The 16079-nt window shown below is 34.8% G+C and overlaps 1 protein-coding gene across 16 annotated transcripts in view; it reads left to right on the top strand.

Moving 5' to 3' along the window:
- The window catches only part of LOC107660579 (poly(rC)-binding protein 3-like), a 64046-nt gene extending 51047 nt beyond the window's left edge, over nucleotides 1–12999 (top strand). For 3 of the 16 annotated variants that reach the window (XM_016449902.1, XM_016449904.1, XM_016449903.1), the window contains 9 exons: nucleotides 148–264; nucleotides 1148–1279; nucleotides 1713–1841; nucleotides 4744–4901; nucleotides 6550–6591; nucleotides 8442–8545; nucleotides 9879–9931; nucleotides 10944–11113; nucleotides 11368–12999. In XM_016449902.1, the coding sequence (XP_016305388.1) occupies nucleotides 148–264; nucleotides 1148–1279; nucleotides 1713–1841; nucleotides 4744–4901; nucleotides 6550–6591; nucleotides 8442–8545; nucleotides 9879–9931; nucleotides 10944–11113; nucleotides 11368–11422 (960 nt within the window). In that variant the 3' untranslated portion in view covers nucleotides 11423–12999. Of the gene's footprint in view, nucleotides 1–147; nucleotides 265–1147; nucleotides 1280–1712; nucleotides 1842–4743; nucleotides 4902–6549; nucleotides 6592–8441; nucleotides 8657–9878; nucleotides 9932–10943; nucleotides 11114–11367 lie in introns of those variants that run through there. The other 13 variants (XM_016449911.1, XM_016449905.1, XM_016449909.1 and 10 more) reach the window with 13 other exon arrangements.
- The last annotated feature ends 3080 nt before the right edge of the window (nucleotides 13000–16079 follow it).

The following is a 16079-nucleotide window of genomic DNA, read 5'->3' as shown; positions in this document are numbered from 1 at the left end:
TATATATATATATATATATATATCGAAGTGGTGATGGGCCGCCTGGACCAAAAAATGCCAGAGCCGATATTTTGTGCCAGTCCAGCCCTGCTCAGACCCAAAGCAGAACAAGAATATGAGGTTAACTTGACTATTGGCATCCTACAGAGCGGTGCTCGGATCAACATCTCAGAAGGAAACTGTCCTGAGAGGATCGTCACCATCACTGGACCCACAGATGCCATCTTTAAGGCCTTCGCTATGATCGCGTACAAGTTTGAAGAGGTGATGTCCTGAATACAGTATATGAAAATCTCGCTTAACATAAACCACTTTGACAAAACTGATCAAAATGTTTGGATGTTAACAGTAATGGTACTGTAGGTTTGGGGTCGGTACATTTTTTTAATGATTTTGAAAGCATCTTCTGCTCACCAATACTACATTTATTTGATAAAAAATGCAGTAATATTATGAAATACAATATATGAATATATATTGAATATGAATATACAATTAAAATAACTGCTTTGTATTTTAACATATTTTAAAATGTAATTTATTCCTGTGATGCAATGCTGAATTTTCAACATCATTACTCCAGTCTTCATTGTCATATGATCCTTCAGAAATAAATCTAATGTGCTGATTTGTTGCTTCAGAAACGTTTTATTTTTATTTTCCAAAGTTGAAGACAGTTGTGCTGCCTAATTTGTTGTGCAGAACAGCATTTTTAACAGATTTTTTGTAATAATGTAAAAGTCCTTACTATCCATTTCAATCAATTTAATGCATCCATGTTGAATAAAAGTATTAAAATTGCTGACCCCAAACTTTTGAACAGTAGTGTATCTCAATATACTTAATAATAAAAAGAAATTGGCAATACCTTTTTATTTTTTAAATAATCCAATGTATTAAATGCATTTGATATGAACAGTACTTCATCCAATTTTGTTATTTTCTCCTTTTATTTGGAACTTCATGGGCACAAATCAAAAGACACTAAAAGATTAGTCTGGCTTCAGTGCACACACAGCTTCACAAAAAACTTTAAACAGTCATTTCAACTCGGAATTCTTATTACATGAGCCATATTCTGTTGTTTCAGCCACATTAAAGTTGTATTATCTATTATCTATGTTATTAATTTCTGATATTTCTTCAGGATATAATCAACTCCATGAGCAACAGCCCAGCCACCAGTAAGCCCCCTGTCACTTTGCGCCTCGTGGTGCCCGCCAGTCAGTGCGGCTCCCTCATCGGCAAAGGAGGCTCAAAAATCAAAGAGATGAGAGAGGTATGAAACTTTGCCCTAAGTCTTATCTTCTGATCATGGACTGTCAGATCTCTTTTACTGGCTTATGCAACTTGGCAAAGCCACAAAACTCACAAATATATACAAATCATGTAAATATATTAACATCTCACTAGACACATCCTGTTCTCAGTGTAACCAGGTCCCTGCTCAGTCTTTCTATCCACCAAGAGTTGCTTTTTCTAAAAAAAAGGTTGAATGGAAATCACGACATTGCTGATTTCGTTCTTCACTTTTAAATGACTTCAACGGAAACATATGCTTGCATGCAGATGGCAACATTTGGCCCAGCGTTCCCCTGAGAGCAGTGCGGTCTCAGAGCAGATCACACCCATCATCAGCAGCGGATGCTCTGAATCTGAATCATAGCCTGGTGTTTTTTTCTTTTTCTTTTTCTTTTTCATTTTCTCTCCAGTCCACAGGAGCTCAGGTGCAGGTAGCAGGGGACATGCTGCCTAACTCCACAGAGCGCGCAGTGACAATCTCCGGCACCCCGGAAGCCATCATCCAGTGTGTCAAACAGATATGTGTGGTCATGCTGGAGGTACAGTATTGTACAGTGTTGTTTAAAGGATAAGAATGAAAAAGATTTCATTGTTTACACCTCGTCATGTTGTTTTAAACCCATATGACTTTCATTACTCTGTTGAACACAATAAGTTAAAAAAGGAAAAAAAGCACCATCAAGGTTCAACTTCTGAAGCTGTGTGATCATTTAAAGTTGCCCTAAATTTAAGATTTGAATTGCATATAAAATTGTTATTTATTTGGATTACATAGTTTTAACATAAGTAAACTAATAATCTTGTGATACATATTCGTCAGTCATGTATAAATAAAACATGTAAGAGAATGATTGCACTCAAAATAAATCATGGCATGGTTAAGTTATTAACTATGTATGTAATTTTATTTAAATAATCATATTTCAATCAGAATGCATTCATTTAAATTGCTTAGCATAAATTAGTTCACTGTAAAAAATTACATGTATTCAGTTAAAAAAGTATGAACATGGTTCAAATATGGCTAGCTGAGGAACAAGCAATATTCAATTAGTTAAAATGTATGAGATAGAAAGTAATAGATTTATTGATGATTGATAAACCTGGTTATTGTGTATTTAAAACGTTGTTTAATGCTATTACAGAAATCTTGCCTGTTTTTTACCTGTATGATAAAAAAATCATACAAATTGCAAATTTATATGCAATTCAAATACATAAATTTGAAAATTATACTTAAATATTTTGTATCTGTTTTCTAAATGCATTTTATTGATCTTACTGTAACTATTCATCCATGCATGTGTTTTATGCAATCATGTGACCTGTCTTCGTCCAATCAACAACCGATGGATAGAACCACACTACGTTTATTTATTTTTTGATAATCAGTTTCTCTTTGATGTACATCAAAATATAGAAGAAAATTAACAAATGATTCTTTACATTTAGATATTTTCAATGAATAAGGTGTAATCAAGTTCACTTATTGACTTCAGAAGTTTTGGATATGGTGCATAAGTCGTGTTTATAATATTTTTATGATACAAAAAAGATGGCTTTGCCTCCTTTTTAAAGCTGAAAAGTTTTATTCCCTATTCATTGTAATTGCTCAGAACAGAGCTACAAGTACATACAGTACAACGTTTTCCTTTTGTGTCTCACAGAAAAAGTAAGTCTGTTTTGGAACTCTGCGAAGCTGAGTAATGATGAATGAATTTTCTTTTTTTTTTTTTGGGGGGTGAAATCCATTCTTTATGACAATAACAATGGGGTGGATGCACAACCGTACACACAGCCACAGTCCATTACAGCCATCCTGCCAAAGAGAGACTACATTGTTTTACTTGTGATTAATGAGAAACACAAAGCTTCTGTTGGCTTGCTTACACCTTCTCTCAGTTTATTGATTTAAATGTTATTCTTATCCACCAATGACGTGTAGGGCTGATCTCCTGCTGAGGTGAATTGTGCTCTGATTGGGCGTTATTGAATGCTTTTCATTCTTGGCTTGTACAGCCACAGATATATTTCTAAAGTAATCGGATCACCTGGGACTTCAACAAGTACTGTCTCTTCCTTTGTGTGTAGCTGAAATTTTAGAACAATTTTTTAACATTTGCAAATGTGCAGAACAATTCACTTAGTATTGTTCCCAAAATTCAATCTGCTTGATTGGACCTTTCCAGTGTGACAAATGAATTGGAAATATTATCAGCTACACATTTTAACACATAAAACTGCAAAATAAAACGGTGTATACTGCTTAGCATTCAGTTGGTGGTGTTCCCTTTCGAACAAAGCCATTTTTCATTTCCAGTGTGGAAAATTAATGCAAAATTCTCTTTCTCTTTATTTGATTGGACTTGATTCAGACTTAAATATATATGCAATTATTAATAATAATAATTAAACATGCAATGTGATGAGGTGATATAATCATGGCATATGACTGTTCGACACCTTTATTGCGCATTATTGCAAACTGTTTTGCATTCAGAACTAATTAAAAAACGACTTATAAAATATATGCACTGTTTAAACTTTAAAAGTTTGGGGTCAGTTTTATTTTTATTTTTTTAAGAAAATTAATATGTTTATTTTTCAAGGTTGCCAAACATTGATCAAAAGTGACAGCAAAGACATTTATAGTGTTACGAAAGTTTCTATTTCAAAATGTTTTTTAACTTTCTATTATTTCTATTCTATTTCTATTTTATTTTTTATTTTATAATTTTATATTTCAAATTTTTTACTTTCTATTTCTAAGAATACTGCAAAAAAAAAAAAACTATAAGATTTTCAACTTGTTTTCAACATTGATAAATGTTTCTGTAGCACCAGTTCAACATTTTTCTGGAGATTTCTGGAGGATCATATGACACTGAAGACTCGAGTAATGATGCTGAAAATTCAGCTTTGCTATCACAGGAATAAATTAAATTTTAGAAAATAGAAAACGGTTATTTTAAATTATAATAATATTTCACAATATTACTGTTTTTACTGTATTTTTGATCAGATAAATGCAGCCTTTGTGAGTATATGAACATTTTTCAAAAACAATAAAAATACTTACCAACCCCCAGCTTTTAAACAATGGTGTACTTCATTGTTTTAAGTTAAAAAAAGTCAGAAAGTATTCCATTTGGGGCCCTTCTCTGTTGACTTTTTGCTGCAGCACCTTGATATTTCAGCTTGACTTTTGCCCACTTTGTTCCTGGTTTATGGATTTTTTTTTTTGTAGTGTAAACCATTTGAGCTTCACAACACACAGCCTAGAAAAATACAAATCTTCAAGCGCTTGGGGTCTCACAACATCTGTGCTCCTGCCTGACTTTTGTACAACTTTACCACAGAAACACTCCACCACGCACACCTGTCTACACCTGTCTCCTGATCTAATGCTGTTTCTGCCTCTTACCTCTTCCCCTCTCCTAGTCCCCACCGAAAGGTGCCACCATTCCCTACCGCCCAAAGCCCGCCTCCACCCCCGTCATTTTTTCAGGTGGCCAGGTAAGAGCCGACCCGCTGGCGGCGTCTGCAGCCAACCTCAGCCTTTTACTGCAGCACCAGCCACTGCCTGTTAGTTCACTCAGGTTTTCTCACCTTCTCACTTGCATGCTGTCACACCATCCTAACCAGGGAAATGCCTGCAGAGAGAGAGGAGCTTTAGATTGTCAATGAGAGTTCAGATCGGGACTCAATAAAGGAGAGTCTGCCTTCTACTGCTATCCAAAAAGTGAATTTTAAGCAGAGATGGAAATGAAATGAATGCATATTTTTTTATGTTTTTGTCTTTCTGCTGCGGTAATGCATTCTAAGAGGTTTTAGAAGACTTTAGTTCACTTTAAATTCACTTGTGTGCAGTTCTGTACATTTTTAAACTCGAGTGCTTCGATTTCATTTCATTTTCATATTACAAACTTTTTGCCCCATTACAAGTTACTGTAAAAAGAGAAAGCATTTGGAATGAGGTGCATATTTACAAGGAGTGAAAAACTCTCAACACAAATTCATTCAACTGACTGCCTTAAAATTCTGTGCGAAGGTCAATAAATTAGGATAAATCTATTATTATTGCATATTAATGTTCTTATTTTTCTTCACTTACACTTTTGCTGCACTTACAAACAGAGTAATGTTTCAAATGTAATGATTCTCTTCAGGAAATCAACCTTCAGAAACCTTAGAAGTCTTTGCATATTAGACTGGGATAGAAAAATTATATTTCAACACTGAAAAATACAAAATTGCATACCTCACCTTTCACATGCCAATGATTGCGTTTTGGCTGCTTTGAGTGCATTTTAATTCTCGATTGATGTTGTTCACTCTTATTGCAAAATAAACTCCTCCCTCTCAGAGCAAATATCATATCCTTTTAATATTTTCAAAGCTTGTAACATCACAAGATGTGTGTAAGAAACTCTCGATAGAGTTTGTCGACCTGGATTTGCATTCATTTGAGATTCCAACAAAACTTGAAAGGTCAAGTTATAAATATTGAAGGGATATGCTATTAAACATGGTTTTCAAAGTCATCCCCACTCATTTGCTAACCAAAACAAAATACAATGTGTTTGTAATTTTTTTCCACTAATCTAACATTCCTTTGATGATGAATAATAATATCCTTTAACAAAGCTCTCAGCATCTTTTTTAACGTAACTCATTCACAGACACTTCATCCAACATGACCATAGAGATAGCACATCATGGCTTTTTACATGAAATATACAACATTATTATAAGTGTGACACTTTAAATTGATGTTCTTTTATCTCTTATTTTTGAAAATATGATGAGGTTCAGAATTGTACGTACTGTAGAAAACTTGGTGAAGGATGTTATATATTCATCTATTCAGATGGTTCAGAAATAGATTTGCTTTTATTGTCAGGTATATTTACCTACCCAAGGAACGTGTTTGTTATTTGAAGATAGTATGAAATATATTTTAAGCACAGACGCACAGATATGAAAAGCCAGGAGTGTTGTAAATTTGTGTAGAAAAGCCTCAATTATTTAAAGAGCCGAATATTATTACTGTATTACAGTCATAAAAAATATTCACATAAAATATGAACGAAAACTCAGCTTTTGAAACCAAATGTCCCTGTAAAATATTAATAGATCCTTTAGCGGTTATGAATCAGTTAGTTCTTGTGTTTAATGGGCCATGCAGCCTTGTAAAAATGTTGATTCGATATTTCTTTTCTTTTTTTCTCTCTCTTGTCTTCACAGGCCTACACAATTCAGGGACAATATGCCATTCCACACCCAGATGTGAGTCCCCAGCCATCCACCCTCTTCCCCCTCTAGCACCGTCAGCAGTCTGCATGGCTCTGTAGTTTTCAGCCTGGACCTCTCTATTAATATTAAGCAGTAATATTAATATGACGTTTCTGATGTGTAATTTTGGTCACATTGCAATCTGAAAATGTACTGAACCTCAGCCCTCCGAAATGTAAACCAAACTTCTAAGGACTTGGCCTGTTGGAGGAAATGACAGTGTTTGTCATTTTCTAGATAGTCCGCATAGAATTACATACGAGACTCGCCACCTTTGATTAGTGTTAAGCAAATTCACCATTAAGCAAATCAACATTTCTATGAGAAACATAATGCCGGTTCTGTGGAAGGACTAAAAAGCTTCATTTGTTTGCAGAGGCAACTGGATTTGATGTTATATTGACATTAAAAGTAGCTGTAATTTGAATTTTCAAACTATTTTCTGTTTGCATCTTACCTGTTGCATTACAGTTTTACATGCACAAAGCTGCATTAAAAGTATACACTAAACTTCAAAAGTCAGTAAGATTTTAAGAAATTAATATTTTTATTCAGCATGTACTTAATGCAGTTGTTCAAAATTGATATTTTTAATATTATAATAGATATATAATTGCAAATAAAGCAAAAATATTAAGCAGCAAACAGTCCTCAACATTGATAATAATAAGAAATGTTTCTTGAGCAGCAGATCAGCATATTATTATTATTCATATTTTAAAGGATCATATGATACTGAAGACTGGAGTAATGGCTGCTGAAAATCCAGCTTTGCATCGGAGGAGTAAAATATATTAATATAGTTATTTTAAATTGTAATAATATTTCACAGTATTAGTGTATTTAACTGATCAAATAAATGCAGCCTTGGTCAGCGTTAGAGACTTCTTTCAAAAACAAAAAAAAATCTTTCTGACCTCTAACTTTTGAACAGAAGTGTATATAAGATAAGGCAAATGTGGGAAAATAAAAGTACCATTTGAAAATTCCAATACAACATCAAAATTACGCATCACACAGTTTGAGAACCACAGACTTAATCAAACTTTCCTTTCATTTGATTTATTTATTTATAAAGCACAAATGAACACAATAAAAGTTGACCACTGTGCTGTACAGAAGAGACGGGTCAAATAAAAAAGGAAATGGATGGATCCAGATGATTCTTTAATCCTGATAGCTGTGTTTTCCTCGCCGATGATCTGAATGAATATCTATCAGAGAGAAGGAGAGATGCCTTGTGTTAGTTCTTTTCATTTAGGATTGGCAGTGATTGATGCTTAGAGACGCTTCTGCTGACACTGCAATAACTCAAGTCAAGGTTGGACATCCCTTTCAACCTGCTTTAAACTCAGATTTAGAGGGTGTACACAACAACACCCAGCGCAAGTCTGCTGTGGTTCAAAGACTGTTGGTAAAATAGGCTTGCGTGTCCTCTGAAGGTTACCCGCGCACTTACATGTTCATATCTCTGATGGATAACAGTTCACTCGTGGTTCAGACGACAAATGATCCTTGTTAATAACGCCACCTTCTAATGCGTTTAGACTCTTTTGAGCCACTCGGGTTACAAAAAAGCATAAACTACACTCCCCTTTGATCTTAAAATGCTACATTTATCTGACATTTTTTCCCAAGACGGAGCTTATCACAGATCATTTAGCTATCAGATAAGATTAACCCACCAAGTCAGGCCAAGTCCTACTAAAGTTTCTATCTCTTCAGCTTTCTTTTGCTCTTCTTCCACCACAGTGTGTCATGGCTTCTTATCCTCTTTGTCTCTTTGTTCTAGTTTAGTTTCTTGATTTCTTGGTGTGACCTGTCTTATAACAATAACCTCTTAGCTCTATTGTCCCTCCAAACCCTCAGCAGTTGACCAAGCTCCACCAGTTGGCTATGCAGCAAACCCCCTTTACCCCCCTCGGACAGACCACCCCTGCTTTCCCTGGTACGTACCCACGAGCCCTTTTGAAGTTTCCTTCTCATTGTACCTGTAGAGACGCTCTCTTCGTCTTTCTCTCTCTCTTTCCTTCTCGTTCCATGTCAAGTATCATGACATGCCCGTGGTGGTTGCTCTTCACTTTGTGGATTTTTTTTTTAAACTTTAGTTTTTTGGTGTTGTTTCTTAAAAAATATGTTACTGCATTTTATTTTATTTATTTTATTTTATTATTTGTTAGTGTTTTTTTAATCTGTAAGTGTTTTATCTTATTTGTTAGTGGGTTTTGTATTTTATTTGTAAGTGTTTTATTTGTTAATGTTTTGTTTTATTTTACTTTATTTGTAAAATACTTTATTTGTTTTTTATTTTATTTGTTAGTTCTTATTTTTTCAGTGCTTTTTATTTTTATTTAAAACATTTTTGTTTGTTTGTTTTACTTTATTTGTTAGGGTTTTTTATTTTATTTGTTAGATTTTTTTAGTGTTTATTTATTTTAAGTGTTTTATTTTAATAGTTTTTTTGTTTTGTTAGCATTTTTTATATTATTTGCTAGTTTTATGTTGTTTATTTATTTATTGTATTAAACAATATATCCATTAATTGTTTCATTCTTCCTACCCATTATTTCTTTCCTTATTTATTTTCTACTTTTTTGAACTTCAGGTTCAACTTCAAAAAAAAAAACACCTTGCATTGTTTTTTTTTCTGTAGTTTTTTTATTTTTTGGTCAACTTTTTATGAAGCGCCTAATCCTGTACTGCTAAGACCTGGGATAAAAGATAGTGAGGTTTTCCTGCTTATGCAACATTGTCACGTACAGGGGACTAATGGTGTAGAATTTTATGCTCGAAAGGAATTACCAATGGCACAAAATGTGTTCTTTCCTGCCCTTCAGAAACTGGCATAAGAGAAGCATAACAGTGTTTTGATTTTACAGACCACAACACATCTTGCATCAAGCCATTCATTACGTATTCATCTTGATAAACACTGCCTTATTCAAGCTAAGGGCAAACCCAATGCCATGTGGAGAGCAGAACATGCTTTGCTATTCACACATATATCAAACATATCTAATATACGTTTGTGTTAGACCAAGGAAATACTGTAGGAAAGTTTACCTTGACAGAAGACAAGTTGTGAGAACCGCTAGAGATATTTATGTTAGTTTAAGGTGAAAAAAGGCCTCCATAAAAAAGCCTCAGGAGGACTAAGAGTTCCTCGCACTCTGCACCTGGTCCATTAAGGCCACAGTCTTCTAAAGCTCACACTGAGTGTGTGTATGCAGTGCTGTTTATCCTAGGCTGTCTCTCGAGCTTCCCTCTGCTCTCTGATCCAGGTCTGGATGCCAGTCCACCGGCCAGTACTCATGAACTCACCATTCCCAATGATGTGAGTATAATGATTGATGCTCCGTTTTGACTCCCAGTCCCTTGTCAGAAAATCCTAACTGATGACAGAAATAAATTTCAGTTTATTTGAGAATAAATGTCTGATGTAGAGTCCAAGTCAGGGTCTTTTAAGAACAAATCTAAGTCAAAGTCAAACAGAAGTCAAAGTATTGTTTTGTTTTTTATTTGTTTTTGTTGTTGACAAGTATCTAATTTGGAGCCACAAGTCAATTTATTTTGTGATTTACACTACCATTCAAAATTTTGAGATTGGTACTTTTTTTTTTTTTTGAAAGGAGTTTTTTTTCCTATTAATATTTTCTATTAAAAGAATATATTCTATTTCTAAACTTTTTTTCTATTTTAATATATTTTTCAATTCGTTTTATTAAATTAAATTTAATAATCTGTAACATTTTATGATGGAAAAGCTGAATTTTCAGCATCATTACTCTAGTCTTCAGTGTCGCATGATCCTTCAGAAATCATTCTGTTCATTCTAATTTGGTCTAGAAATGTTTCTTATTATTATCAATGACAAAAACAGTTGTGTTGCTTACTGTTTTTGTGGAAACTGTGATACATTTTTTCAGGATTCTCGGATGAATAGAAAGTTCAAAAGAACAGCATTTATTCATTGATTGATTGTAAAAATGTAAAAGTCTTTACCATCCCTTTTGATCAATTTAATGCAACCATGCTGAATAGAAGTATCTTTTTTTAAACTTTTGAACAGTAGCGTAAGTGTGACTCGATTCAGTGTTTCAAATTTCCATCTTCCAAGTTTCCATCTCTAGTTTATCCAGTGGTATCTTATTTGATTCTTCAATTCTTTGAATCCCTGCTTCCAAATCATAAAAAAAATGAATTATAAAAATGTGCATTTTGACATGGTTTAGTTTTCTGTCACAAAACTATTCCATTGCAAATACTAGAAAAAGAAGCATACTTTCTGTAACACAAACTGTTTTCTTTTTGACAGTCCTTTAAGAACCTTTCCGCTTTCTTCCCAGCTAATAGGCTGCATAATCGGGCGCCAGGGAACCAAAATCAACGAGATCCGTCAGATGTCTGGAGCGCAGATCAAAATAGCTAATGCTATGGAAGGGTCATCAGAGCGCCAGATCACCATTACAGGAACCCCCGCCAACATCAGCCTTGCCCAGTACCTCATCAACGCAAGGTGAGCCCATCAACGTTTCACAAAAGTGTTACCAAAACTGCAGTAACAACATTTTTATGATGTTCTAACTCAACAGTTTCAAAAAAGCAGCTCACATAGGATCTTCACACTGTGTACACAGCAGTGTATTTGGGGAATCCGAGATATTTAGCCACAGGCCCTTTAAATATCTTCTTGTGTGTGATGTTGAGGCTTGCAGGGTAGCGGCCGGGGCCAAACTAATGCATATTGCTTTCCCATGGTTCTGATGGCAGGTTCAGAGACGTGGCCGCCATGTGGAATGACCCCTCATCAATGACTACATCCTGAAGCCCCAAACTGCTTTCATTATCTGAAGCTATCAGCAGCTGATTCCCAATAAACATATATATAATCTTCCTTTAGAACTCACCAACCTTTCCCTTAAACCCCATGGTTAACTTCATCAGTAGCTACGTTCATGTAGGCAGACTACTGACATTTAAAAAAAAAAAAATGGTAAAAAAGAAAAGCAGGACAACTGTAGTATGATTTGTTCATGTTATGCAGTGTTTTAGTGTAGTATTTTAGCATGCCGAATGCTTGAATCTTGTTAAATATTTATTTGAATAAAATGTATTTTATTTATTAGTTCAGTATGGTTGCTGCATAAGTCTTGTAGTTTGACAGCAAAGATAAAAAAAAAAAAAAATGTAAAAGCGGATTGCATCCAATAGCATTTTCTGGCAATGCTGTTGGCAAGGAGCTAGTGATGTGATGCAGATGTTGTAACGAAGTACAAACGCATGTCAGAATTGAGGAGGTGCTGGAAACTGTGTTTCTTTAGAAGCGGAAGAGATTTTATTTTTGCATTTGATGGGAGCTTGATTGTTTTCAGCTTAACTAAATCGACGGTGATGCATGCTTATTACTCGACACGGAGAGCAACAAGGCAGAAAAAGCTATCATTCTTGTACAGAAGTGTCAAATGCTTTCAGAATTATTTTATGTTATTTATTTTTTCTATCTTTTCCTTACTCCTCCCCTTTTTCCTCTTCCCTTAACTATTCTAGGCTGACGTCTGAGGTCACTGGAATGGGCACTCTCTAATTTCTACCCATGATCCTTCACTGCATCACATGACCCTTGAGCCAATGGCATTGCACCTAGTTTGTTTTCTCTCTGTACTTTTGCTGTCCTGTATTTTCAGTAATTCTGACTCATTTCTATTCTATAATGTGCACATATTACAATCTCAGTTTGATGTTTCTCCTACTCAACCTTTGTTGTGCTCCCGATGGTCCTACTTTATAATTATTTTAAAAGACACTTTACTTTTTTTTTACTCTCTAGTACCTCATGTCACCGGTGTCCTGTTTTGCTATCGCTTTCACTGTGAATTCATGTTTTCCGGTCCGTATTCTGTGGTGTGGTACAGCAAAGCCAATGAAAATCCTCCACTTTCCAATCTTTCATTAGGTCAGATTGAGTTTAAAGCAGCGGTCCTGTGCTTTGCACACCGGGAACCTTACAACAGTGCATCTCATACATGAATAATGAAACCGACTGATGGAGTTGGAATGTTTGCACCACACCTGTACGATTTGTTTGCATCTGTCATTGTGGCATGCAGAGTAACACAGAGAATCCATTATTAGCTTCTTGTATTCACTTTCAGAACTGAGAGGAAGAAGAAAATCAGTGTGAAAACAAACGATATGAGGATGTATAAGCCGCGCTCTCAGTTTTACTGCATGCTGAGACATTTCAATTCAGCCCACAATCTAAGTTTAAGTAATTGAATATAATACAGCAGAATTATTAATAGGATATTTTTATAAGCTACGTGTTTTTGCTGTAGTATGAGAAATACAGTGGCTTTATTTCTTTGGAAGTGAATACAGATGTGCTGATAATGAAATCCACCCCATGCTCCTCTACCATACGCTCTCTCTGTGAGTATGGTAAACTCTCATGAAGGGTCCAAAATTAACTTTTTGCCACTCATTTTGGATGAACATTTTTACCTGCCATGAAACTGTATTTTGCATTATGATTAAGATAACCACTAGGGGCCTCGTTCATAAAAAAAAGCCTATGATCGGATTTGATTTCATCTTAAGTTAAATGTGAGGAACAAATCGAGGTTTATAAAGGCAAAAACAAATGTGAATTTAAGTTGAACTGCAATGTTTGAAGTGGGATTTGTGAATACAGACATTTTATGAATCATTTGTAGGATTAAATAATCCAGGATTGTTTCAGTGTTGTGTGTGTATATATATATATATATAGTACGCACACACACACACACACACACACACACAACATTGAAACAATGCAGGATTATTTTAATTATTGTAATATATGAGCCAACACACACACACACACACACACACACACACACACACACACATAGTATATATTTACTATTATTTCAAAATAAGAAATTGTTTCTTATTAATTATTAATTTCTATTTTACAATTAAAAAATATGTATATGCCCATTTTGAATTTAAGCTGAACTGCAATTTGTAAAGTGGGATGCATTTAGGAAAATCTTTTGTGTATATGGACATTTTATGAATCATTCGTAGGAACATTTTGGAAATATATTGGCTCATATATTAAAGTAATTAAAATAATCCAACATTGTTTCAGCGTTGTTGATTCATTCGTAGGTACATTTTGGAAATTGTCGTACATTGACATTATACGTAAACGAGGCCCTTGATTTCATATTACAAACTTATTAAATTTCAATCAATTTTTACTCACACTTGGCAGTTGGTGAGTGTTCATTTTGGACCCTGTCCTCATGCGTCCAGCAGCACACTTCATTCTGACGGTGTTTTCCATATTGCTCTCCAAAACCATATTTGTCGGTCGAACTGAAAAGACATGCACAAGCTCTGCATGCGTCAGATGAGACTAAGAGTTCGTTCTCCACTGACAGCTTCTGAAACATGCGCAAGCACAGTCGACACAGCTGCCATGGCCGTATTTCTGCTACATACCAATACAACAGAGCGCTTTGTTATTTCCCTAGTCCGCTCTTCAATGATAAGTCAGGATCATTTGTATCTCGGGCTCTGGAATGTTCATGGGTTTTGACCAGACTTTCAAAAGTGATGGCAGATTTCGTACCCTGGTCTGCTCCTAAACATGATTGTTTCTTTATAACAGTTGTTTAGCTTCAGTTAAAGCCACTGTGTGTTTTTATTATTACTAATACCCATGATTCTTGAGAGTGTCTCCTCCTGCTGATGTAGCCTTACTGATCAGCTCTAATAATATTTTTTCTCACATGCAAAATTTGATTGACTTTAAGCTATTTATGTCGCATGTTTTGCTGTGAATAATTGTTATTAAGACAGCCTGTGTACACGATTAATGATGCATACAGATTCTTTCCCATTATTTTATCCATCGTTTTTTTTTTTTTGAAGAAGATATGTGTAATTTCTGCAGCACAAAACAATCTGCGGCCTGACTGGCATGAGATGTTGAAATAAATGTGAAGATGCTCTGGGTCGATACGGTACATGCATCTCATAAGGCAATTATATAAAGACCCTGATGGCATTGAAGTGCTTTTCAAGTCTGGAGACCTTAAAAATGAATGTGTAGTGCCGTAAACCCCATCTGTTGTATTGTAAATACCTGTGGAGAAATTCTTGTGGCTTGTATATTTGGAGATGCTACAAAAAATGATTTACCTTCCTCTAAAATTAATTTGTCATGCCGTGCATGTTAAAGATCAGCAGCAAGGCACTCAATTTGTTCTGTTTCCACACAAAACCTGTTTAGTCAGTGTACCGAGGCATTTCATCCTTTGACTTCCATTCATACAGACATGGAAATGATTGAAGTCATTATTTTAGCAATTTTGTTTGTTGCCGCTAGTTGCGCAGAAATTACACACTTCAATTCTCACCCCAGCAAAACTGTCAGTGTTGTGTTGCTATAGTTAAGCAATTTATTTCCAGTACTGAAGCCCTCTGGTTAAGCTCTGAACGTGTTCCCAATTTTTCCTGAAGATTGCGACCAAGCTGAGGTCATGTTGAGTTCCCATTTCATCCAAATCAGAACTTTTTCAGTCAGCAATCAATATGTATTTCATCCTCCACATTTAAATGTGTAAAATGTGGTATTGAGGCTGAAAGTTGAATGTAACTGCTTCAACGTGATTCATTATTCAACCTCTAGTTTACCTTTCTTGCCATTTTCCAATTGCATGGTTTTTACATGAGAATATGTAATCATGCACTAGAAGAAAAAATTGTTTTTTTCACAGTCTTATAACAGAAAATTATGGAAGTGTGTTTCCACCACAGGATAAAATTGCAATCTCACAATTTGGACTTTTTGCCCTCACAGTTTTTGGTTTATTTCTTATCATTTGGACATTTTTTCTTCAGAATTACGAGACAGAATTGTGAGATATAAATTGCAGTTCTGAGAAGAAAAGTCTGAATTGTGAGATATAAGCTTGTAATTACAAGAAAAAAAATTCTATTTTTATTCCATGTGGGGGGAAAAAAAAACAGAATTACGAGATGTAAACTCAGAATTCTCTAATAAAAAGCCAGAGTTTTATATCTTGTTTACATTGCAAGAAAAAAGTCTGAATTGTGATATAAAAGTCACAATGACCTTTTCGTGTTTTAGTCCTAGGTGGAATCAAGCTTCCATAAATAGACATTCTTATTTATTAAATCTGGTACAAAAGCATGCATTTGCAAAGCATTGAAGTTATAAATATATATATTTCTATATTTCTAGTTGGTATCTGTTAAGCAGTATCACTGCAGTCAAATCACAGATATGCACCCAAGAGTTAATTTACACCAAAATCTAACATTTTATGATTTAATGCCCATTATGAGCACAGAACTTTTATAATATTGGACTCGTTAAGGTATGCACATCAGGGGCGTAGATTACGCGGGGGACGCGGGGGACGTATCCCCCCACTTTTAATATCACGTAAATTCGTCCCCCGCAC

Source organism: Sinocyclocheilus anshuiensis, unplaced genomic scaffold, assembly GCF_001515605.1.
Source record: "Sinocyclocheilus anshuiensis isolate Anshui unplaced genomic scaffold, SAMN03320099.WGS_v1.1 scaffold627, whole genome shotgun sequence".
Classification (NCBI taxonomy): domain Eukaryota; kingdom Metazoa; phylum Chordata; class Actinopteri; order Cypriniformes; family Cyprinidae; genus Sinocyclocheilus; species Sinocyclocheilus anshuiensis.
Note: the sequence above shows the minus strand (reverse complement) of the source record. Positions and strands in the feature narration are given on the sequence as shown.